Here is a 25536-nt window from a genome sequence, read left to right as displayed (position 1 = left end):
GTTGACTTTGAATGTCACCACGGGGCATCCAGCTGTTTTGACCCCAGTTGCAGTGGCTCCCAGGGCAGGAAACCTTTACTGACCCTCCCTCCCTTGCTCTTCCCTGACTCCCATCCTCTCCACCCAGCACTGCAGCTGCAGGCTCTCTCAGCGCTCTTATGCCACATCCCCGTTTTAGGATTCTTGGCGTAGAGACAGCGGCTCTGGAGAAGAGCCGCGCGGGCTTGGACGGGTGCGTGTAGCCCACTTCTATTTTGTAATGCTGATGACCTCGATTGGCCATGCAACATGTGCCCCCGGTAGCATGGCTATTCTCCTTCCCAACTTTGATGGCCCTCTTTCTCCCGCACAGAGCCGTCACCTGCTCCCAGACTTCTAGCACGCTCAGGTAAAGCCATTCCCGATCTATTGAAATGTGTCTGTGCAGTTGCATTCTTGGCCACGAGCGAGCTGCGAAGTTCAGCTGCCTGTTGATCCGATCCAGCCAGGATAAAAAAACAAAAAATGTGGTTGCCTGTGATTTTAAAAACAAAGCAGCCCCCCTCACCAAACTGGGAGGAAGGGAATGAAAGCAATTACTGGTGTCAACAGACCCCAGGAGGGTGAAGTGATGAGTGACTGGCAGTCGGGCTGACGCAGGCACAGCTGGGTGGGGAGCTGGGTGTGGGTGGGGAGCAGCGGGACATTGACTCAAACTCCAGCTGTGTTTCGTTATTCCCTGTCTTAACCCACAAAAATAATCCTAAACCCTGTATATTAAGGAAAGAAAGCCACTCGCAAGCCACGAGACAGCTTTGCCAGGCCCCTGACACGTACTCTTGTGAAAGCTGTAGAGTGCTGCACTCCATCTTCCACTGTCTAATTAAACTGAAATATGGAGAAAATATTTTTTGCCCCTATTTTTGCCCTCCCGTGTATCCAAGGGGGAGAGAATCCTTAGGTTACAAAAGGCAAATGCAAGCTCTGGAGGGATTTCCTCTGGGCTGAATCAATGTTTGTGCTGGAAGAAAATGGCTTTAACTTTTCCTATCCAGAGGGTTTTTCTTTTATGCGGGTGTGAGATTTCCCTGGGATAACACCTGTACAGTAACTATGCAACAGCCCTACTGTGCCCAGTGGCTTTTAGCGTGGCTGATTTTTAACCCACTGGTGACTGCAATCTAGGTAAGGTCCTTGGTATAAAAGAGCCTTCACTAACCTCTGTTACTATTCTCTACCGCCCCTCTATCCACCGAGGGTGATAATCCCGCCTTTCCCCTATCTTCATCTGCCTTGCATCTTTAACACTGTAATCTCTTTGGGATAGGTGCTTTCTCTGACTGATCTGGTCTGCAAGCAGTATTTGTACCCATTTTCTCATGAAGTTTAATGCAAGGAATACCTGCTTCCACATCAGCAGGTTGTGTCACTTCAGCGGCGTCTGTTTTGCAATGGCTTAAGTGGCACACAAACCACATACGCAGCACCTAGCAGAAAAGGGACCTTGTCTCATTTGGGGTCGTGATACATAGGCTGCCTGGCCTGAGATCATCAGAGGGGGGATTGCTGGCTATAAGGCTTCAGGTTTTGTTCCCCACTGCTCTCCTTCCCTCGGTTTAGCACAGACTGAATCTGGCCAAGGCACCCAGCAAAACTTACCTTTCTATCCCCAAAATATTTTAAAGTAGACCGTAAGAGCTTGCTTACAGGGACTGGAGTTTTCAGTCAGTCGTGCGTGGGCTGTAACAGTACTGGTTGCATGGGGATGGATTTCTAAGTGAAGTGATTAATAATTCCTGATCCTCTATAAAAAGGGGTCTAGTAATGCTGAAAATCTCACGCTCCTGGAGCTTTTTGTGAATTTAGCTGCTGATTTCACTCCTTCTCTGCACCTCCCCATTCCCTGGTGTCTTGTGGCTTTTCCCGTTGCACGTGGTGGTTTGTTGGAACATGTCTGCAGATGGCAGTGACGGGAAGGGAGGATGGGCTGAGAAGAGAGAAGTTCTCAGAAAGACGAAAGGCCTTGCTGTGCCATATTGGGAAGCCCTTCCCTGCTTGGTACCGCAGGCTACTCGCATGAGCTGAGCCCTCTAATTTGCATCCATAATTGACAGCTCATTAAGAGATGATTAGAAGGTGTTAAAATCTGCTGGTGGAAAAAAATGATTCCCCAGTGCTGGACACCGGCAGCCTGCTGACAATACCAAAGGCTGGTTGCAGCTCTGTGTTGTCCACCAGTCCCATCTTTGCCATCCCTGACGGATGTCAGGTTGGGCAAAAGCAACTTGGAGTAGAGAAGTCCAGAGAAGGAAGAATACTTATTTATCAAATCTTGTCTTGAAAGCAGGTACATGAGCACACAACTGGGAGCTAAAGGCACCTGGGCTCCTACCCCAGCTGTGGCTCAGACTTTGCTAGATTCAAAGTTTCCAGGGAGAAAAAACTTGGCTGGGGTGGTCCAGGTCTTCACCTGTGCAACATTCCCCCTTGTTCTTTCAGACCCTGATCCCATTCACTGTTGAAACCAGTGCCTAATGCCACTCAGCAGTGTTTTCCCCAGCTCCAGCAGGTTTCAAAGGGTCCTGATCACTTCTCCCTTACTGGGAAGATGGTGGCTCAATGCAAGGACCCATTGGCGAGATGGGAAAGCAAGGAGAAGGGCAGGCAGGGATTTATAGCTCTGTGATAGAGGGGTGGTGTGGTCCCCAAGAAAACCCATCCAACATTGAACAGGAGGTATTTATAAAGGGATTTCCCTGCTTTATAAAGGGATCCCACTTGGAATAAGTTGATTTTTTTTAATGGCAACCACTTTGGAGGGTGGGCTGAGAGGAATAAAACTGCCATTTGTAGACTGGTGCCATGTGGATAAGTCCACACCATAGACAAGCTTCATTTCAGCTGTAACCATCACTTTTTAAATACAAAATCCATAACTACCCATGGTAAGAGGGAAATTTCATCCTGGCCTCTGATGATGATGATAAGATTAACACCTAGAGCATGCGATTGATTGCCCTGATAGCTGTTATCCTGGTCAGTCTAACTGTCAGTGCTGTGTGTATTGGTCAGATTGTGTATCGGTTTATCAAAAGTGATTTGCTCCAATAAGCTCCTGTGATAGTGAGTCTCACAGATGAAAAAGTGTATTTTCTGGTAGAAGCTTTCATTTCAATGTCTTTCAGTTGAATTCGGTGCCCCTTAGTTTTGTTGCTCAATGGTCAGAGCCTACAGGATTACCCTGGTGAGAGGTGGTGGATTCAGCGTTGAGCGTCAGGAAAGTCTTTTCTGAAAGGTTGGATTCAGTCTGGCTTCTAGCCCTTGCTGTCACGGGGAAAACATGGTCAGACCATTATGGCTCCATTACACAGTAGCCAACAATTAAGATAATACAGCTCTAAAAGGCACAAAAAACCAAAGGTGTTTCCTATTTCTACCAAGCAGGAGCCCATTCCATAAACTTGAGATGACTCGGGTGATGTTCAAGTGATGCTCTTGCACTATGAGGAAAGAGGTCAGCCTTCGATTAGTCAGCTTGTCCACCCTTGGGCTGTGAATTTAAAATGAGCAAGCTATTCCCGAGTGACTCCATTTGAAGCCATTCTTGCTCTGCTTTGGCTCGGTCCGCTTTCAAAATGGATTAAGTGCATCTGCACATGGAGTAAGATTGTTCTAGAGTCGCCGCTTCAAAATAACCCCGGTGGTGGACACGACCTGAGTTTGGTCCTCCAAGGTTGCAGCGTGAGCTTTTACGGCCTGGGCAGCTCTGCAGGTTGAGGAGGGGTGCAGGTCTGATGGGGCAAAGGGGCAGTGGGAGGAAAAGAGGAGTGCTGCTAGAGAAGGAGCTGGTCCTTTAGAGCGTGCAGCTGCTTTGGCCGCGTGTCATGGCTGCAGGTCTCAGGTGTTGCATTCCTGAAGGCAGACAAGGTTCTCTGGGTAAATGTGATATTTTTTATTAGCTGAATTAAATCGTTGGAAAAATTGTTCCATTCCTGAAGGGAATTCTAAGGACTCCGCCACCCTTGGAGGTTTTACTGCACATAAGAAGAGTCTCAAGAGAGGGCTGTAGGCTCTCCAGCTCAGGGTTATGATGCAGGAAATCAGCTGCTCCATTTATAAGGGCATGACTAAGTTGGCCTAGGGCTTGTAAGAGGCCGTTTTCATCAGCATGAGCATCAGTTGCTTCTATGGACCTAAATCAGTGGGAACCCTTTCCTTTCAAAAGATCAAACTCCTCTCACCGTGGTAACAATTGTAGCATCCTCCAAGCATGCAAGACCTCTGCGCGGTGCTGCTGGAGCGTACACAGCCCTTCCTAATGCAAGATGACAAGGCTACATCAAATATCTATTAATCTTCATGTACCTACCCATATATAAAAATGCCACGGCCATCCCTAGGTATATGCTGACACTTAACACTGCCGGAATAAGTGTGTGCTTTACTAACCGCCATTGTGTGCCAAGCTGGCTTTAATAGCTCAGCGTCTTAGTAACTGCTGGCACCTGTGTATAATCTTCACCTACTTGAGAGCATTTGTCTGTAGCATTAACAGGGTCCTCATTCAAAGTCAATGAATCAGCCTGCTCAATTGGAGCTCTTGCAAAGTGGTGTCCTTGACTCGCACACAGCTTGTCCCAGAGACCGTTGAAGTCTATGGAGAAACTCTCACTAATTGAGATGCCACCTGCACACCTGGTTTACATGTAGTTGTGTATCTACTGAGAGAGATCCCTAAATGGGTTAAGAAAAGTACAATCGATTAGAAGCTGACTATAGACAAACAGAAAAGGCCAAATCGATTCATCCGGTCTGCTTTAATTTTCTGAGAGGGGAGAAATGAAATCAGAAAACCCTGGTGGCACGAACAGGGCAAAGTGACCGCAAGTTTGCAACTACTGCCGTCTTACAAGCATTTGGCGGCAGAATCCAGGTCTATTTTATTAAATATCCAGGGTCTGTTTCCCCTTTGCCTTATCGGCTCGAAACTCCATCCCAATTCAGTGCAATCAAGTTGGGGTACCGGAGTGGAGCATTGGGCCTCTTTTGCTGATAAGGACTGCAGGTACCACCCACCTACAGCAAAAGCTCTGTAGCTGGACCCTGCAGGAGGCCCAGCTGTGAGCCGCTGTCATGGGCTGTTTGCTTGTTTTCTAAGTGATGCAGCATTGTGTGTATTATGTATGTACATCTATACAAATATCTTTCACGCTTAGGCTAATTGAAGTGGAGCCCTTCCCTTTTCGCAGATGCTGTTACGACTCCTGCGGTCACCAAGCCACCCTCCATGCTGCAGGTTTAAACGAAACGGCAGCATTTATCGAAGCACAGAGTGTTATAAATTCTGAGGGGTGGGGGGAAGGACGGACCAGGGTTGCAGAAAAGGCATTAGTTCTGTTCATGGCCCAGTGGGTTGTTTCCGTGGGTTCAGTGCCTCCCCTTTCTGTCGCACTCTCGCTCTTGTTAGGTCTGATGAGTCCCCGGGCAGTCACTGAGACCTGGTAACTGCTCTAAGGTACCATAATGGCCATAAAATGATTTTTATTATCTGATCAGCGCTGTTCTCTTTAGCCCGAGAAGTCACAGCAGAGAGCGCATAGCAATTATTTTGCAGCGGAAATTTGCACACGCGCACCCCTCCCCCTTTAATTGTTATGATAAATTGCAACTTCAGAAAATATATAAAGCTCAGGGATGATAAAGCCAATGCTGATATGAAGCCCCAGCTTTCTAGCACGGCTGGAATCTGGTGCAAATTTGCTCTTCCTTCCCTGCCCCTTCTCACACGGCATGAGCCTACAGAGGATAGCTTTAGGCAGAGGGCAAGCTCTGTGCAAATCGGCTAGCAAAGAGAAAACGGCGTGCAGAGCAGTTGGAGGGAGCAGAGTGGGTTGGGAAAGTTCCCGACAGATGGGAGGTGGCTGGGACCCAGCAAGGAGAGCCCCTGTCATGCTTCCTGCAGGCTCTGGAAAAGGCAGAAGAGCCTACTTTCCAAGAGCCATGTGAATGGGTCTCCGCTGATCTTGGACGAGGAGTGCCAGGTTAGGCACAAATGACCGTTCTCCATAGCAGTGCTTCTTGGAAGAAGTGCATAAGCATTAGACTCCCCCCATGAGTGGCCTTCAGAGCATCCCCGGGCATGAAGGCTAGCGCAGCATGGTGCCCGCCAACGTGGCACCTTGCTGCTGAACGTGGGTACTTGAGAAGCAAAGTGAAGGCTGCTGCAGGCTATGCCAAAACCTAGGACCTTTGAAGACTTGGAGGGAATAACCATGTTGCTGCTCCCTGGGGGTGCCAACTCCATCACCTGGTCTCTACTTCCACAGTGACCCAAGAAGAAGTTTGAGGAAACTTTATGAGCAAAGCATGCTGCTTGGGGACTTCCCTCTTCCCTTCATATGTGGGCTTTCCCTATTTTATAAGTCACTGTGACCCATTGCTCTTGTCCCTTTGTGTCTGCTGATGACAGCAGCTGCTTCCTTGGCTCTGAAATATGTTAGAATGGGATAGCTAATGCAACTCCTTTGGGTCACGCCTTCCAGATGGATTTAGCTAATTATTGCAAGGATTGGGGCTCCCTTTAATGAGCACAACTGGAAATTTGTTGGCAGAGGTTAGATGAGACGTTTTCATATTGTCCTCATGGAAAGTTCATAATAGGTTTAATTAAAAACCCTGGGCTGTAATAGCACTGGATCTTACTCAGCAGCCTCTGCAGGGACTCTCCCCTCCTTTGCCAGAGCATTTTGGTTTTCCTGGATTATTTGAGAGGTCAGAGCTACAGCCTTCGAGCACCTCTGCAGTGTGGAGTGTCATTCTGCATTTATCTGACCTGGCCTCATGTAGCTCTGCTGTCTCCTCCTTCCTGTCCTTCCTGAAAGCATCCTCCTTTCAAGAGGCTTATAAGCTTTTGCCTCTCCCATGGAAGAATATGCAAGCATAGTCATAAAATCATAGCAAATTAGGGTTGGAATTAGGATTGGAAGGGACTTCAGGAGCTCATGCACAAGTAATAGGCAAATAATAAGGCTCCTGCTTTATTTCACCCTCCCCACGATTCCCTTCCCAGGCTTGTGCTCTCAGTAAGATTTTAAGCTCTACGGGGTAAAAGCCTTATCATTGTGTCAGTGAGTATCCTGAAAGCATTTATTATGCCCTAAGCGCTAGCTTGGTCGCTATCTTGGTTGATGCACCAGAGACCGAATTGGGGTCCTCTCTTGATAAAAGCATCAGGTGCTACAGCTTGCACTGGGGAGCCCAGACTCCCAACCCGGGGTTATACTGGGCTCCTGCCCCATGTGGATTATGTATGGTGTGTGGAAGGGATGGAGAGATGGTGGCTTGTGATACATGTGACCATGGGCTTCCCTATACCAATAGTATGTAATAGCTAGGGGGTTGGTATTAAGCTGCGGGTACAGTTGCAGCAAGCACAGTGACCCTATACCTTAAGTGAAGGACAGGCCTAGCCGCACAGAGCTTTCAGTCTATTTGTCTCTGATCGGGGTGGCCATGTGTGTGAAATGCACTGAGGAAAGTCTGCACAAGCAGCTTTTTCCTGTGATAATGAGTTTATCTTCGTGTGTAGATGGCCAGTGAAAACCACCCCAGTAATAGTTTCATGGTGAGCGTAGTACAAGACTTCTCTCCAAATGGAGGGGCATATCCTGCCATTGGCTAAGGCAGGGGATTTCCATTGAAAGTCCAAAGGATGTTGGTCAGGTCTTGTAGATTTTCTACTTGGGTGAAATGAATCCCAGTGTAGTGAGAGAGCACAAGGATAAGTCAAAATAGGGCACAAGGGGTTCTTAAATGGGTCAGAGGTCTGTGCTGGGCCCCTCTATAGGGGGTTGAATTTCCCCTGTTAGGCATCAGTCTGTCCTGAAGAGTTAGCTAGAAATCTAGAGAGATATGGTTGGGGCCAGCCGTGCTGGCTTCCTCTCCTCCTGCTGACCTGGACCAGCTGGCAGACTGCAGGAGGCACTGGGGCTGGGGAGGAAAATGGGACTATGCAGCTTCTGGGTGCTAGAACTGGGGCAAGTTCATGCAGCTGCAGCTGCAATGAAATACCCCTGAAAAATTAATGTGGCCTGCATCTTCCCCTTTGCACCCCTCGTAGTCGCATGTGAATGGAGTCTTGTTCCCAAGATAACAATTTGAGTGGGGGTGGGGAGGGGCATTTTGGTCCTAAGTCACTGAATGATGCTTACCTTCTCTTCCTCCTCCCCTCCCCTGCTGTGCTTTTTCCTTCCACTGCAAGAACCGGGGTCGTCTGGCTGAGAAGAGGACAATCCCTCTGCCTCCCATCAGGATCCCCAAGAAAGAGCTGACTTCAATTTTCTCACATAGTGATGACAGTGAGGAGAGTGACAAAGCCAATGGTCAGCACCCTGAAGTGAAGAGGGAGGAGGATCTCCACATCAGTATCATGAAAAGAAGGTACTTCCCTGCCGGGGCGTAGTGGCATGGCAAGCCCCGAGATGGAGAATGCTTGACGGCGAGTTGCTGCCCTCTCCTAACTGTGCCAGGGGAAGCTCAAACTTGGGAGGGGGGGGAAGCCCCTTGGAGTGAACTCCTTGGCTGGCAGTTAAGATGTTAGGTGCATCCCTTGTCTGCCATGCCTTAAGTGTGGGATTCCTGTTTCATCCCATTCTTTCCTGTTTGGAGACAGTGGGTCGCTGTGGAGCCCTTCCTAGACTTATCATGGGATTTCTGTCAGTACTAGAGGCATGGGGCCATTCGACCCCCTATCTCCTTTGACCCTCTGTCCAGCATTCTTCACCTTTGTGCTCTGTGAGGATTTTTTGGCTGAAATCTGTCAACGTAGTGTAAATGCACTTGAGACTTCATGGATTTCCACTGGCTCTGCGTTCTTAATTATCCCAGAGGTCTCAGCTAGAAGAACCTGGGTGACCTAGAACCCCTAAAAGCATTTGGATATTGCTAAACAAACCGGTGGCGAGTAGTGGTGGATTTTTTTTCCTGCTCTTTAGTGGAAATAACAAATTGCTAAGGGCCAAATCCAGGTTTTCTTGAGATCAGTGGCAAAATTCCCCTCATTTTCATTGGGACTGAGCTTGGCCTTAAAAACTTATGGGTAAGCATGCAGGTAGCTTTATTTGAAAGAGTCTGTGGTATGAAAATAGTCTCTAAAACATCTGGGGAGGGATCTCTCCATCCAGATATATAGTTAGCTTCTTAGATTTATTCAGGATGTGTCTCAATATAGTGACCACTTCTAGAACTTGTGCAGAGCTGAAAAGGTGGCATCATCAGTCACCTCTGGGTGTCACTCAGCATAGTCTCTCCCAGCCTGGCTGCCCGTGGTATTCAGCTGCAAGATTTTGGCTTCCCACATCCCTCCAAAGAAATATGTTGTTTATAAGATCTATAACTAGAGGGAAATAAATATCTACAGCTGCTCTGTCTCAGCCCCCCATGCATGTCATTGCAACTCATCTTGATCATCATCTTGCACTAATGCATAAAATTGCTCAGATTCGAAGACAAGCCCTATAAAAACAGAGGACTGGAAACTGAAGGCATGTAATTGCTTTTCTTGTGTTTTATGTGGTTCCTGCTCCTGAGTTGATAAGCTGTTTCCCTTCTGAGATCCCAGCTGAGATCTTGTGGGGAAAAAGGGAGACAAAGTAGTAGACCAGCCCTTCCAAGTGAAGCCGGGAGTTTCTCATCCACTATATGGCTGTTCCCTAATACTGCTCAGAGATTACTAACTGGAAGAGCACAGGTAGCAGAGGGGTGGCTGGGCTGTATATGCACAGGCAGAATTGCACAGGCAGAGGACTGTTGCTAACAGTCCCACAAAGCCACCCTCATTCTCCCACCTCCTTTAATTATGCTTTTAATTCTGCAAAATTACAGTGCTAGGTTTTCTCATTAGGAGGGAGAACAACATAATAAATATTTAATTGATTTCAGGGCCCCCAAAATATAAAGTGCTTTTATCTTAAATCTTTAATTACAGTAATTGCTTTGCCTTGTTTATTAGGAAATGCAAGGGGGAAAAAAACCCCCAAAGCCCTACCACTCATTATTCATTGGTCTCTTAACTCATCATTTTGCGGCACCTCCCTCTGTTTTTCAGTCGTGTGTTTGATAGTCTCTAAACCTGGATTCGAGTTTTTTAAAGGAAGAGGTGATAGTTTCCCATTAGTTTGAACCCATCTGCTTTGCAAATGCCTTTTTTTTTTAACTTCATTGGGCTGCATTTATGGGAGGGCTTTATGGGTTCATGGCACTGGCATTTTCACTTTGAGATGAGGCCAAACCTGGTTCTGAGGCTCATGGAAACTTTGTCATCAGCTCCACAGGAGCCAGTTCTGGGGACTTCTGTGCCCCCAGCTCTTGATTAAGACACAGTTTCATCCTGGGAGGTGCTGAGCACTTGCACCGCCTCCTCTTTGGAGTAATCGTGGACCCTGCCTCCTCCGAGGGGGCACCTGGACATCTTCGGGAAGGTTGCTGTCGGGTCCCGCGCAGACTCCATGTGATGCTGTAGAAGTTCAAGTTCAAATTTTCCCTGGTAGTCAGGATTTGGGGTCTTTTAGCAAAGGGAAGAAAAGGTTTCAGGGAAGGAAGGGCAACATTTATAGTAGAAGCACATTAGCTGTGGTGTCCATCACACCCTCGTGGACTCCCGACTGGGAGAGGGGGAAGCGGAGTCCTGAGGCTGGTGTGAGCACAGCATTGCGGGTGTGCTGGGCCAGGGGCAGAGAGACCTCCCGTTGCTTGCTCGGGGTTGGAGCTGCTTTTTCTTATGACTGATGGATCTGCACTGATCTATCGATATGCACTGACAGCAGCCAGCACCCAGGCACCGCCGTGACGGGAGCAAGGCAGTACTGAGAGCGTCTTCAGTGTCCTCCCCTCTGTGAGGAGACATCTGTTGTGCAAACCACCTCTCCCTTCAAGAAGCTCTTAAGGCTCTGGCCCTCGTATCACAGAAATGAACATAACACCCATTGCCCCCTCCCGCCCTGCACCTTGGATGTGGAAGAGGGTGCGTTGCACCAGAAAGCATTATCTTAGCACCCAGAGGAGGTAGCTAGCTGCATCCCAGCTGGGCACAGCTCTGCCACAGCATACATGCTCTGGCTCTGCTCTCTCTTGTCATTAGCAGCGTGGGACAGGGTGGGGGGTGGGAAGGAGGGGTACGGCCAGGCTGGTTCCACAGCTGGCGAGACGTGGAGCAGACGTGACAGCTGGGGCTGGGCAGAGATGGTGCCCCATCTGCTTTCTGTTTTTAATTCACCTGTTGCTGCCGCCACTTGGGGTGCTGATGGATTAGGCCAGGGTTTTATTGCCACCAATGGAGAGGAAGAAATAGGATAAGCTGTGGTTGCAAGAGAGCGAGGGCAGAACCCAAGCAGATCTCAGCGTGTTGCTCTCTTGTCCCTACACCCCCCAGTCAGCTCCCTCCCTCCCTCCCTCCCTCCCTCCCTCCCTCCCTCCCTCCCTCCCAGTGCAACCCTTGGGACTCTGCCTCATTTTCTAATTTCTTTTCCATTGCACAGCTTGTTCCTGCCCTGGTACTGACTCCAGAGGACCCTTACCAGGACCTTGGAGGTTGGGGCAGGCATCTTTTGTGCTCCTTTGCCATTGTCTTGCTGTGCGAGCTTAGACAGAGCCCTTTGAGGCACTTTGTGAGTGCCTTTTGCTGGGCAATGGGACACCAGGATCCAGGTGCTCTTGGAGTGCCCATGTGGGGAGGATCAGCTAGTGCATCTTTCAACTTAGGACACCCCAAAAGTGGATATGGTTGGGCAGGTTAAGGAGATGATGAGGGCTTTTACTACCTGACCCATGGGTCCCTGCTAGTGCCAGCCTCTGGCCTTGTCACCCTGCTACGTGCCAGTCAATCTTGGAGGTGCAGGGGTGCTCTTAGGTGTCTCTCAAGCTGCCACTCACTCATAAGCACGGTAGAAACCCAGGTATCCTCACTCCCTCATTTCCAGGGAATGGAAGTATATGGAAGTGGGACAGAGCGTATTGCCTTAGCAGCTTTGCTAACTTAGGCACTCCTAACAAAGTTGGAAACCCAGCCATTCAGCTGACAGGAGACTGGGCCAGCTCCGTACAAATGCTGGTGGCCAGGAGGGGTTTTATGCATCTTTTAGTAAGACGCATTGAGCCCTGCTTAGCCATGGTGTGCTAATTAGCGCTCCATGCTCAAGCCTCATGTCTGGGAAACAGAAGGCTTAAAATCCTGTCTCCTATAACCAGATGCCTCTGCAAAGGTTGACGCTGTAATGCTTGATCCTAGAGATGGAGGTCGGGGGAAGGCTTTCCAGCAGCGAGCACTGGAAGTCTTTGGGGCAGTGCCACTAGAAGACCTTTTTCCTTTTGTATCCAGGGTTTTGGTCCCCCAAAGTCATGCTTTTATACAGGCTTGTCTACACACACAGGTTGCATATAGGCTCCAAGTCTGGATGCACGTATATTGACACTAAATCACATTTTTTGACATAGGGAAGGGAACTTATACATTGGTGATTGGGTCCATGCTAGGGGCTTTACATGGGTAGTTACTGCAGTAGAAATCACATTGCAGTGGTGATACTGATCCAAAATGCTGCATAGACCAGGTCCAAGTTAGGGTTTTTGGCTTCCTGAAGACTTTTCCTCTTGTGAAGGCTTGTTGGCTAAGCTGCCCTTCCCTCACAACCTCTTCTTTTCCCTGTAGCCCTTCTGGTGGGTTCGCTAGGGGTGCAAACTAGGACAACAGGGCAGTGATTCCTACCTTCGGTAGGAGTTGAGGGATCAGCCTCATCTAGGCTTGCAGGAGAATCCGGACCTGGAGTGCTGAGCAGCTGGTCTAAACCAGCCAGAGCACATGAGCAGAGAGTTCGGGTTGAAAATGCTTTTCAGGAATGCCACCGTGTCTAAATAGCACTGGGATGTCCGGACAGCGGTGTTACTGTGTTGTGTCAGGACCGTGGGGCAACTAAAGTAGAAAGAGTTGGCATTAACGGTACATTTCCCAGCCTCCATGTGGTTTCAACCAGACGGTTGAACTTTGGGGCTTGTAGCGTGCATGTGAATTTAATTCCTTCTTTTAAATGTAGCATCTAATGAAAGCATCTGAGCTTTGACACAAAGGGACGTAACGGCTGGTAGAAACGCACATTTGGATAATTCCCTGGCAGACCATAATGGCATAGCTAATAATAAGAAGCAATAATACTTAAGCACCTGCTAAAACCAATATAAGTTTTTGACCTGACCAGCCGTAAAGGCTCTGAAGGAGTCGTCTCTGGCTAGCGAGCAAATATGTATTTTGGCCTGAGTGATGGGCAAGATACGTGCGAATTGCTGTGCGTGGTAGAAACGCCTTTGAAATTCTTTTTGTAAAAAAGCAAGCGAGAGCAAATGCAGCAGCAGATTGCATAATGAGACCACATGAGGGGCTGGAGCACTTGCCAAATTCCAAAATCAAAGCAATTTTTTCCTGAAGAAATTGGAGCATTGAAAAAAAAAAAAAAGGGAGAAGGGCCTGTAACCATGATGCTAATGAAGACCAGCGCTCGTGCTGTCGGGCGGAGGTTCCTGGAGCCCCCCCTCCCGCTGCTGCTCGCAACTCCTTCCCTCCCTGCCGCTCGCCCTGAGACCTCTCCTCTGGCCGGGGGAGGCCTCTTCAGGTATTTGTGCCTTTCCTGTTCCCTGACTTCAAGCTAACAAGGGCAGCGTTGGGAATGGAGATGCTGTCTTGTGACGAGCAGGCATCATGAGTTTTGTGGCCTCTGCAACCTCCCTTCCCGCTGCTTGGCCCCATGAATCTCTGCATGCTGGGGTTTGCATGGAGAGTGCGAGGAAGGAGATGTTGTTCCCCCCCACCCAGAGAACGGGCTCCTGGCACCATTCCCCTTGGCTTCCATCTCCTAATAGCAAAGTTGGCGACCTCCACTCAGCCTTAATGGGGAGCTGCCGTCAGCCTTCCCCGCGCCTCCCTCGCTAAGTGGGAAGCTATTTCTGACATCCCATAAGGTTGCTGCTCTTTGACTTGCTAATTGATTGGAGTTCAAACCAAAGGCCTCCTGTTGTATCTGTCTCATGCACCTGCCTCTAGCACTGAGCTTTCAGGTCCCATAGCCTCCGTGGGGCAGCGTGCCACGTTCATGGCTCTGTCTTCCTCACCCTCTCATGGTGGGGCCCCTGTGGCACCATTGGATGGCAGCTGCATAGAAACTTCTGCTTCCTGCAGTCCATGGGCCTGCCTGCATTTCAGCCTGGTGGCACGACACAGCGGTGCCCATCATCATCTGCTCCTCATCTAGCCGATGGAGCCAGCCATCCTGGTTTGCACCCTGGGGAACGGTCCAAGCTGGCTCGTCTTTCGCGTGCAAGGCAGGGCTGCTTCCGTTGCCAGCTCGGAGCTGCTGGAAAGAGCGAGAAACGGCAGAGCAGGAAATACTTGCGGCGATGCTAATGAGCCAGACTGTCGGAGCAGGCTCTGCAGCCGCTCAGCAATAGGTACCAACTGGAGGGTGGTCAGGGAGTCCCTCCTCTTGCTGGCGAGGTATCACGGCATTTGGAGCTTGAGGCGGTCGTCTGCTGTGCTCCTCGTTCCCCTTCCTTTCCCTCCTTGCTTCTCCCTCCCCACCCCTCTTTTTGTCTGATCTTCACGTGGCTTAATAATAATCACCCCAATCAATAAATAAATTAAAGATCCATCTGGGAAGCCAAGGCTGGATTCAGGCCAGAGCACCAGGAAGCCACAGACGGCCTAATGAGGACTAATACTTGAGAGGGAGAGGAAATGGCTACTTATGCCTCCACGATACTGGAGGATAAAATGTGACAAAGGCTGAAAAATCCTTTCCTGAGTCAGACATAGATACAAGACTGGAGACGGAACAAGGGCAGACCCTGTCCCAGCCTGCCTGCCCCTCTGCACAGCAAACTGTGGCTTCACGGCTCAGGAGTTTTGCTGCAACACACCCTGCTTCTGCTATAGATGCTGATGGTTTTTATGGAGGCAGAACCTGCCCTTTGGGGATCCTAAAATATATGGCAGAAGTGGGCAAGTGTTGCAGTCCCAGCTGTATGAACAGAGCCAGGGAGGCTGAGAGAGCCAAAGTGGGTTGCCATCGGCGTCACGCAGCACCTGGGTTCCAGGGTAGGGAATATGTGCCAGGTCTCTGGTTCACAGGTCCGCGCCTCCCCAGGCTCTCGGCTTCCTAGTGGGAACATGACGTTGGGCTCACCATGGCGTTAGGGGTGGTCGGATGTTTTGGACCATCCCTGTGGCAGGGAGGTCGTAGGAGCTGAGATGCGGAAAGGCTCTTACAAGTGCGCAGCTGCTCTGGGAGTGCCGGCTGCATGTGTTTTCTTCCAAATGGAAGATTTGCAGCGTCTCCTGTTGCAATGCCAGCTGCTCTGGCCATGCTTTGCTTTTCCCAAACTGGGTGGTAGATATAGGGCCTGATACCAAACTCAGTGTGGTCATTGGAAAGGTTCCCAGTGGCCACAGCGGGCTTTGGATCAGGCCTTTCTTTGGGAAGTCTGTGTTCTCTCTTGCTGTACTTCCTCCAACGAATTCCCTCTAAGCCCAAGGATTTGGGGGGTTTTCCCCGCTCTGAAAATATTTAACCGATAAGCAGTGGGGCTGGAAACTGGGCAGTTGGGACTATGGAGTCTGCCCTTGAGTGGTCTTCTTTCTCCTGAAGAGGTGACCTGTTTGTCCAGACAACTGCTGATCTCCATTCCCAGTACTTCCCTACCATGCGGTCGGTCATTGCAAAGGATGCAGTGGGGTGATGGGACTGTGGGGAAGCATGCTGGACACTGCAGTAGAAAGTCAGCTACAGACCATGGTTTTTGCCTCTTGGGCGATGGATCCCTGCAGAGATTTGTGTGATTCCTTCTTCCGGTCCCAGCAGCGTTTCCCCCCTGGGGCTGGAAGCAGGCAGGGGCCACGGGGCCAAGGCAGAGCGGAGGGACCAGCGATGAGTATCCCAGCTGCACTCTGCTATTTTGCCATCTCTGGCGCTTGCTCTCCAGGCTGGATCTCATTCCACAGCGGGCCCCAGAGACACCTCGTCTTGCCAAGGCCTTTCCTGTTCATTTTTTTTTGCTCATTTCATATCCATATAATATAGGTTAAAACAAGACCCAGTGCGTCACTCTCTCCTCACTCGGGGAGGAACCTGGCAGGCCGGTCGCTTCACCTGCTTCCTCGCTCCTTTTACAAACCAGCCACCTCCCGTGGCCGTGGGGCCCATCTGGCTTCATTTATTAAAGGCGTTAGAATGGATCACGCTTCGTCTGCGATCGGGGTGGAGGAGGAGGTGGGGGAGGGAGCGGCGGCAGTGCTGCCGCTTGCTCGCCTGCGATTTTTTTTTTTGTGTTGTTAATTTGTAAGGAACTGGCTCAGGCTCCCCGCTCTGCGAGCACGCCGAGGACGGCTCGCGTAGCTGATAGCTTGCAAATTATTAGTAATTTGATTTCAATTGAATGAATAACCCGTTAAAGCGGAGCGTGCATTAGGCTCAGAAATCTAATTGGAGATAACTCCATAGAAACGCGCGCGGGCGCCGGGCGGAGCAGCTTCCCCCTCAGAAAAAACCCCCGAAAAAGATAATTAGGATTTAATTTCATTCTCACCTATTCATTTGTCTAAATATGGGGGTTTAATCATCCATCTCAGCTGATAGCCGTCTCCATGCGGATCCCTGCCTCCAGGCAGGTCTGTGCTGTCCCCAGAGCAAAAGGCTTTCCCACCCCTCAGCCCACCACACACCGATGCAGGCATTGCACTGAGATGGGCAGCCACATTGCACCCCGCTATAGAAGCTGCCTTGGTCTCATGTATGGGGTCCCACTCTCGTTTCTGGGGCTGTTGCTTGCTGTAGTGAACCCTGAGAAGTTGTGCATAGGATTACAGGAAGCTTGTGCCTGGACTAATAGATAACGCAGAGCTGAAAGAGCCAAGGGCTGACAGCTGGGTGCTTGTCTCTGCTCTAACACTGGTGTGTGTCCCCCGCTCATCACCTTGAGCAGGACATGTCGCATCGCCTCTCTGCTCTGGTTTTCCCCATCGATCACATTGTAGTGAAAGGACAATCTTGTCCTCCCTACCTTGCAGGTGTGCCGAGAGGGCTGACTAAATAATTCTCTGCATGATGGTCGGAGGATGAGGATGGAGAAACTGCCTGCACCCAGCTGGACCAGGCATTGGTTCCCTGCAGGGTTGCAGGGTGCAGCTGCAGTTTTCCCATTGCTGTGCCACTTGTGCCCATGTACAGAGGGGCAGGTATGCAAATCAGTGGATTCAGATATATTCAGAGTTCGAAATACAGGGGAGGCTTGGGGGAGCTGAGCCCCCGCATAAGAGGTCAGAGCCCCCAGCCTGCCCCGCGCCTTTCAAAGCAGCTCAGGTGGCAGCGGCAGTGGCTCCTTCTGTCTTCTGGCTGCCACCACCGCAGACCCCCCCAAGAGTCGGAGTGTCATTTGAACCCTGGTTACATTAAAACTCCCACAGTCATGAATAGGAAAGGTGTCTCCCATTGTTACTGTGTTTTGCACCGAGCCAGCGGCTATCATCCCAATTCGAATGAGAGTGTGTGTGTGTGTGTGTGTGCACGTGCATGTGCACGTGCGTGAAGATTTTACTCTAGGAAAACTGCATTTTACTGGAACATGTCCTCGTTTCTGGTGCACCCTAGGCCCCTTTAGTGTCCTGGGAGCAGCATCCCTGGTCCACAGTAGAATTTGGCTCTTACATTGGTTCTGTAGATCCCTTGGGTGAGACATGCATGCTGCCAGCAGCAGCCTGAGGAGCAGATCACTTCAGTGTCAACTATTTTGAGTTGCATTTTTTTTTCCTATTGGAAGAGAAATCATAAGATTTTAACCAGACAAATGTGGTGTTTAATTTGCATGTAGAATCATAGAAAATTTGGGTCAGAAGGGACCTCAGGAGGTCACATCTAGTCCAACCTCCTGCTCCAAGCAGGGCCATCCTCAACTACATCATCCCAGCCAAGGCTTTGTCTAGCCAGGTCTTAAAAACCTCCAAGGATGGAGAGTCCATAACCTCTCTGGGTAACCTGTTTCAGTGCTTTACTAACTTTCTAGTGAGAAAGTTTCTCCTTTTATCTAACCTAAACTTCCCTTACTGCAGCCTGAGCCCGTTGCTCCTCATTCTGTCGTCTGCTACCGCTGAGAACAGTCCAGCTCCGTCCACTTTGTACCACTCTTCAGGTAGTTGGAGGCTGCTATTAAATCTCCTATCTGTCTTCTCTTCTTCAGACTAAATGTAGGTCAGGGCCAAGCCCAAATTTTCCTCCTCCTCCTCTACTCCAGACTTCTCTTTCTTGCTGGCCTATTGATCTGATCTGGAAACGACATTTATGCTCATGTCCCTGAAAAGCCACCAGAAAGGCAAGGGAATTGTATAACCAAAAAGGTGGGGAAGGTATGCACTCCAAGCCAGCACTGCATGCATTTTCACAGAGAGCAAGAGAATGGAGGGGAGGGTCTGTGAGATGAAAGGCAGGCAGAAGGCCTACGGCAAATGTGAAAGGTGTAAAGAGTAAGGTCAGCTTCAGGGTCAGTGTGTGGGATGAGGTCTGAGCTGTTAAAGCTGATAGCGCATTGCAAAGCAGCAATAAAACCATCTCCCCAAGCTGAAAAGCCTGATGTTTGCTGTCACTTCTCTGTATCCATATGCTGACACCACTGAAATCAACTACTGTATTTCCTTGTATACCACACCCCCCAAAATAGAATTTGCATCTTGTTTTTGAAAGGCAGAATGAAAGAAAACAGGATCTTGTAGTTGGTATCTGAGTAGCAACAGCTAGGGAGCAGGCCCTGCACGCTGTTTTGCTCCCTGTGTGGATTTTATTTTTACTTGTGTCCCTCCTGGCAGAAATGCTCCTTACCGTATTTCTCACACATAAGATACACTGCAATCTCCAGTGGCTGGCATTTAAGAAAAAAGGTGTTGTATGCTAGAAAATATGGTATTTTAAAATAGATGCAGAGTCAAGCCTGTGAGCTGGAAAGGAAGGCTTCAGACCAAGAGCTGGGGAATTCTGCCTTTCTTTTCCTTCCAGAAGAACTTGCCGAGTTTGGAAGGGCCGTGTAGACCAGGCAGGCACATGTAATGAGTTAGATGAGGGCACAGCATTTCTTTTGGCCAGTGCAGCTTCTCATCCATTGCTTCACATGTGTGCCAGATGCAAAACTCTCTTCTGGTCCGGCCCTGCTTAAAGTGGGCTCTGGGAGGACCTCACTGTGGCAGGCAGCAACCCCATCGAGTATCTGCTGTGTTCAGCACGGTCAGCTCCGCCACCTCCTTACTGCTCTGGCTACTCCCTACTCCAGCTCATATATGACCAGATGACAGATTCCCTCTCACCCTGAGTGATGGTCTGTGCATAGCTGTTGTGCCCTAGAAAGCGGTGCAGGGGCCAGGCAGGGTGTTGCAGTTAGGCACCTCGCTCATGGTGCCAGCCCTTCTTTCCTGGGTGGGGGTGACTTCTCTCTGGCTGCTGGTTGTACTGTGCTACCTGGCATGCTGATGGGACCATGCAACTGGGGCTCTGTTCACCCCTGCCTGCCTGCTTTTACCTGGTTGGGGGTGGAGGCTGTAGCCTCACAGAAACTGTCCTCACCCTGCCCCATGGCTGCCATCTGCAACACAGTGAGGGAGTAAGGGGGCATCTTTTACCCACATCCCCTTGCAGTGAGTGCGAGCCATGCTTACCCGTAATCCTGTAGAGAACTCTGAGACCGGTTTCCTAAGCAATTCCATGCGAAGATTGGGCTCCTATTAACGGGGTGAATAAATATGATCCCGAGCATAATTTCACTGGTGAAACTTCACGTGCTGCAAAGACGTGATAGACCCCAAAAGAAACAACCAGCCTCCCTTTCTGAGCAAGCCTTGCAGGAAGCACATGGACTGGGGACAGAAATTACACATTCAACCAGCATAAGTGATTGGAAACTGATTCAAACCTGTGACACAACAGAAGTTCAGTGCACATAAACCCGCTTTCAAAATGGCTGAAACCAGTGTAAGATAAACCTGGATGGATGTAGTATCAGACTTAACTAATTTAAGTTAAATCGGTTTATTGAACTTCTGTCCCAGATCCCCTCCAGATTCAAGCCATCTACTCCAGCAGGCCAGGGAGGCATGCTCTGGCGTCCCCTGGCTTCTGGCCTGGGCCACTGCAGGCATGTGGCTGCATTTCTGGAATGAAAAGTTAATGTCTGTTCATTTGCTTGTCAGTTCAATCTGTGCAGCGTAGACTAACCTGTGGAAACGGAATTGATTCAGCCTCGGGCTTTTTGACTTAGCCATGGAGGTTAGCTTGCCTCATTGGTGCTTAGGCTCCTAGGACCCTGTGCCTCAGATGTGATATTATTAAATGTTGTTTTCACTGATTCCTGGGGCGGGAGCTGAAGCAGAAGCCCTGTTCAATGCAGCGCTTAAGTGCACGTTTAAAGCAAAGCACTTAAGCCAGGGCTTAAGTCTCATTGACTGCATTGCTCATGTCCACGTGCCTGATTCAAAGCCCTTGAGTCAATAGAACGATTCCTGGTGACTCCAGTGGGGTCTGTGCAAATTGAACGGGCTTCAGGCACGTGCTTAAAGTGTGCAATGGAGGCCAGAGCCAGGTGACCTGGGAGGCCAGAGGCACTGTTCCTTATCAAGCAGATCTGCGTTAGTCTGCCCTCAGTTGCAGTCTTTTTAGGCATATCTGCTTACTGCTCTCTGGAACAGCCATCAGCAGAAGCTAATTTGCACACGTTGCTAATAGCCAGTGTTTTCACCGATGGATGCAAAAGGCTGGGTTGGATTGGGGGGAGGGGTGAATGCAAACAGAAGCTGGTAGTAACTCGCTTGAAAATTTGGCCCCTGATGTCTTGTGATTCTTTTCAATCACATTGGCCTGACTGAGCAGGGGAGGCAGCAGCCCCTTTGCAGGCAAAATTGGCACCTCTGGGCGACACTCAGAGCTGACTTGCAGCAAAGGGTCAAAGAGCCCGACCTAGCCCATTTGGATCCGGATAGGCGCTGCCTGTGCAGAGCACAGGGGAAAAAAAATCCCAGTTGCCCGTCACTGTCTAAATTTAGGCCGTTGTTCATCTGGGTTCCGCGGCTCCCGCTTGTCATCAGCCAGAGTGACAGAATATGTAAAATTAATTTCCGAGGTGGGAAATCGCTAATAATGTATTTGCAGCCGGGGTGGGGAGTGGAGGCGGGGATGCAGTACAGACACATTTGGGTTTTCTTAATAAAATGTCAGCGCGGAGCCTGCTCTGCTTCCCCTGAGCACGGCCTATTAGTTGAGACAACATCTTGCAGCTGCCCTCGCCTATTAGTGTGGCTGCGTGCAGGTGCAAGGAGCTCTCTCGTTGCTGTGCAGATCACCTGCCGGGCCCTAATTGACCGCACGGCAGGGCCTGCTGGGGACTCTCAGGGCTGGCGTGTGTGCAGCATGCCTGATTGCAGCACCATGCAGTTCAGGGAAGTGGCAGGGGTGGGGATGAGCTCAGGGGAGAGGGAGCCTTAGAGAAGGCTGGGTCAGCTGCTGTGAGAGCTGCTCTCTAGCTGGGGGACATGCCGTGTTGGGCACTTGTCATTTACCTCTCTGTTTGTTTGTCAACAGGATACACACCCACTGGGATTTAAACATCTCCTTCCGAGAGACCTCTTGCAGGTACCATTTTGGGGCACCCTCTTTGTATGGTAGGCTAAGAGTTTATGATGCATGCTACTGGCGTTTGGATGCTGTTAGACATGAAAGAACATTCCTGCCTGTCATTCTGTAGCTTTTAGCTCTGTCCCTTTTTCTCTCCCTCCCTCTCTGTTGAGATCTGTTTTAATTTTTCCTTTCCCTTTCGTTTTGGGGGAGGAGGGCTTTAAGCAACCTCTTCTCTTGGAGAAGCTGGGGAGTGCAGCCAGTCCTGTCTGGGGACCCAATGCTTGTTTTCTGAATATGTCTTTTCTGCTCTGTGTTTTCTGAGAATGGAAAATTATCATGGCCCAGATATTTGAAGCTTGCTAGGTGCTGCTCCACTTAGCACTGCACCAGCCTGCTGATTTGGAAGGATACGTCTTGTTTGCAAACTGACTTTGGCACTTGAGTGCTTAGGTCTCATTGGAATTCAGTAGGACTTAGGCTCCTGAGTCAGTCTGGTGCCGCAGCACTGAGCAGAATATTGCTTAAGTGCCTCTAAAACACCCTGGGCCCGTGTCTATAAATGACAATCATCATTTGATGGGGGAGGGAGCTTGGTTGTTCAGGCGGTATCACCGATGCCCGAATCCTGCAAACAGTTGTGCATGCGAGTAGTCTTGTCCAAATCAATGGGATTGGTTCTGTGCATAATTTTGGGCATGTCTGTAAGCATGTGCAGGGGCAGAGCAAAAGCTGTGAGAGTGAAATTACCTTAAATGCATGAAAATAAAAAAATCTAGACCCCGCACTGTCACCTTAAATGACAGGTGTTTTAATGAAGTAGAAATAAGAGAAAAGCAGCAGAAGCCTGAACTGAGAGAGAGAATGAAGAAGTTGCCAGGCCAAAGCAGAACAGTTAAGGTTTTTTTAAGTATGCCTTGACCAATACCTAAAGAACTGGGAATCCAAACAGTGCAAGCAGCCAATCATTGCAACGCTTTGCACAAGTTGGAAGATTCCTTCTTGACTCTTGATGTCTTGAAGCATGACATTTGACTATCTTTTCTCTTAATATGTGCAATAGAATTGTGTGTGTTATTACTGGTTATGACATATTTCCAGTCCCTTTAAAAATCTAGCTATGGTATTTGCCTCAAAAGTGAGAAGTGAAGAATGTTTGTGTTGGTTTCTGTTTTACATGAAACTCACTTAGTTTCAGCTAAACACTTGAGCATGTTTTGTGCTGTTTGGCTTGTTAAGAAGAGATAAATCATTGTATGTGCCCAGTAAACATCAGGTTTTCCTGTGAAACTCCATGGGAAGGCAAGCCAGAAGGAGGTATGGGTGCTCCAGGAGAATGCTGATGGAGCCCAAGTAGAGTGAAGCCAGATTCTGATCCTGATGGCACTTGTTTAAATCCAGAATAATGGGTACTTGTACTTGTGACAATGTTACCATGTACACATGATGAAAATTTCCCTTTGTGTGACTAAATGGCATCACATGTTATGCGTATGCAAGTTTGGAGGGGTTTAAATGAGATTACATCGGATGTGGTTTAGTTGGTGAAAATGCAGTTTAGTTTGCAATGTTGCAACTTGGAACACTGCAGCCATTCATCTGTTGGGTCATTCCCCTCTGCCGACAAAAAGGATCAGGCCCCTCGACAATTCTGCCTTCAGCAGGCACCTGTGGCCACCAGGACAATGATGTGTATACAGTGATGGAAAAATAAAACCCACTGTTTCCATTAAAAACTCACCGTTTCAATTTAGGGAGCATAGAATGCAACCCTGAAGGGCTAAACTCCCGTCACATATACAAGCGCCCAACTTGATCAGAGTTGGTGGAGTTACTCTGGATAGACATGGGTGGTGAGCGAAAGCAGAATCTGGCAAGTAGCATCTCAACATTTTATTGCCTGAGTATCAATTTGCAAATAACAGTTCACTGATCACTGCTTGGAGGCAATAGCTTGCTGTGCTCTCTTCAGTATTCCTTGGTTCTAGAGGAAGAAGAAGGACAAGAAAGTATGTTTGTGTATATATTTGTGGTAGTGTACTACGTGGTAGGCACTTTCCAAACACTGGAGAAAACTAATCTATTCTGGGAGGAGCTCACAGTCCATAGACAAGTGTATGTGAATAATTTATCTGCTGAGTTTTGCGACTAGGATTGTACGAATAAGCCTCAGTGCACCCAGGCGTGGTGTTTACCCAAGAGGGTGCAGTGTAACAGAGCTTAGAAAAGATCTAAGTTTCACTATTGCAACGGATTTGGACGTTTCTCTGTTTCATCTACAAGCTTTAGATTGTTTTGCGAAATGTAAACATCCCAGACAGCATGAGTGCGTGTTAGAAATGACTTCCAACTTGATCACCTGCCCTACAAACATGGCTCGAGTGACTGCTGCTCCTCTGCTGTAAGCCTCCCATAAAAGCTTGTGCCTGGAGCGGGCAGGGCGATGGAAGCTCTTAGGAGAATGTTTGCAGCTGGATTTTTTTTTAAACCTTTCCTTTTTTTTTTTTTTTTAAACTTTCTGAGATTCAAAGCAGAGTGTTTGGGCTGGAGATGTTTGTGTCTGAAGGTTCAGACTAGATGACGCTCTATGGAGTGATAGCTTGGTGGATTCGGGCTCTGTTTCAGCACAGCAGTTAGGTATGTGTGTAGATCCATCATGTGAACATATACTTTGCTGGGCAGATCCCCAGGAAGAGTGCTGGAAATAATGCGGATCAAGATGTATGAAATTCATTGTTAATTCCCACTCCACTAAGCACTGTTGAAGGCTATAGGATTGATTGGACTTTTTAAAGTCCACACAGTGTCTAAAAAAAAAAAAAATCCACTCTGTGAATTTTAGGAGCATCAACCCACACTCAAAACTGGCAAATTTCTCAGAGCCAGTCTTCCAAGCAGACCTCCAAAATTCCCGTCGAAACCAACTGGAGTTCCAGGCATGGATGGCTTTCAGGATGAAGCCCCTGCTTGGTTTCGTTAAGCTTATGGATGTCAAAAATTCAAAGGAATCGTCTCGGGAGACTTGCTTGATAAATCTTAGCCTGGAAGTGAAATGTTATGGCCCAGTTATAAAATCCTAAGAAGACAGAGGTTTATCATGGAAGTGCTGACAGAAACCTTAACTAATAGCCATGCGAACAACAATTCTGCAGCCTAACACAGCTGCAATGAAGGGTGCGCACACCTTTGTAAATTAAAATTCCCACCTTAAAAAAAATTGCTTTTGAAACTGCAATGCAAAGGATAAAATAATGGCTCCTTTTTTTTCTGTCGGCAAGGAAGTTTCTTTGACAACCCACGTTTAACTGTTTTGTTCCCTTAAACTCTCTCCTGGCTAAGACTTTGGCAGTTCAGACTATGGCAGTTCTACAGTGAGAATACAGGTTTTGTTACTGCAGATCAAACAGCAAGCCCAATTACCTGCAGTAGTGGGCCACCCTAATACATCAGAAGAAAGCAGCCAATCTCATGTAATGTAGCAAACTAATTGTACAGGGCTGAATAGGTAGAAGGGAAAATTCCTTCCTGAATCCCTCTGGCAACCAGCTGATTAGATGAAACATGAGACTTCTTGTCCATTTTTAACAACGGTTTCTCAGTAACAAATATTTAGAGGGATATTGCATAGTAGAAAGGGGCTAAATTTGGTTTCACGTCTAATAGGGAATTCTTTTAAAACTTATTCAGTTTTGAACAACAACAAGAAATGCTTAATCACTTGTGCAGGCCCTACACAAAGTGATGTATTTCTGGTGTCATAGGTATGTGACCTGAGCTTGTGACCTGGCTCTGACATGGCAATTAGATATAGGAGTCATTAGTGACGTAGCTTGATTGTATCCTTGTTTCTTGAAATGTAGCCTGGGTGTGAGTTTTA

The 25536-nt window shown here is 48.7% G+C and overlaps 1 protein-coding gene across 8 annotated transcripts in view; it reads left to right on the top strand.

Annotated features, from left to right (window-relative positions):
* The window catches only part of SAMD11 (sterile alpha motif domain containing 11), a 155754-nt gene that overhangs the window by 42658 nt on the left and 87560 nt on the right, over positions 1-25536 (top strand). For 7 of the 8 annotated variants that reach the window (XM_019493848.2, XM_014610394.3, XM_014610393.3 and 4 more), the window contains exons 3-4: positions 8240-8418; positions 21627-21677. In XM_019493848.2, the coding sequence (XP_019349393.1) occupies positions 8240-8418; positions 21627-21677 (230 nt within the window). The remainder of the gene's footprint in view (positions 1-8239; positions 8419-21626; positions 21678-25536) is intronic. The other variant, XM_019493849.2, reaches the window with a different exon arrangement.

Source organism: Alligator mississippiensis, chromosome 13, assembly GCF_030867095.1.
Source record: "Alligator mississippiensis isolate rAllMis1 chromosome 13, rAllMis1, whole genome shotgun sequence".
NCBI lineage: Eukaryota > Metazoa > Chordata > Crocodylia > Alligatoridae > Alligator > Alligator mississippiensis.
Note: the sequence above shows the minus strand (reverse complement) of the source record. Positions and strands in the feature narration are given on the sequence as shown.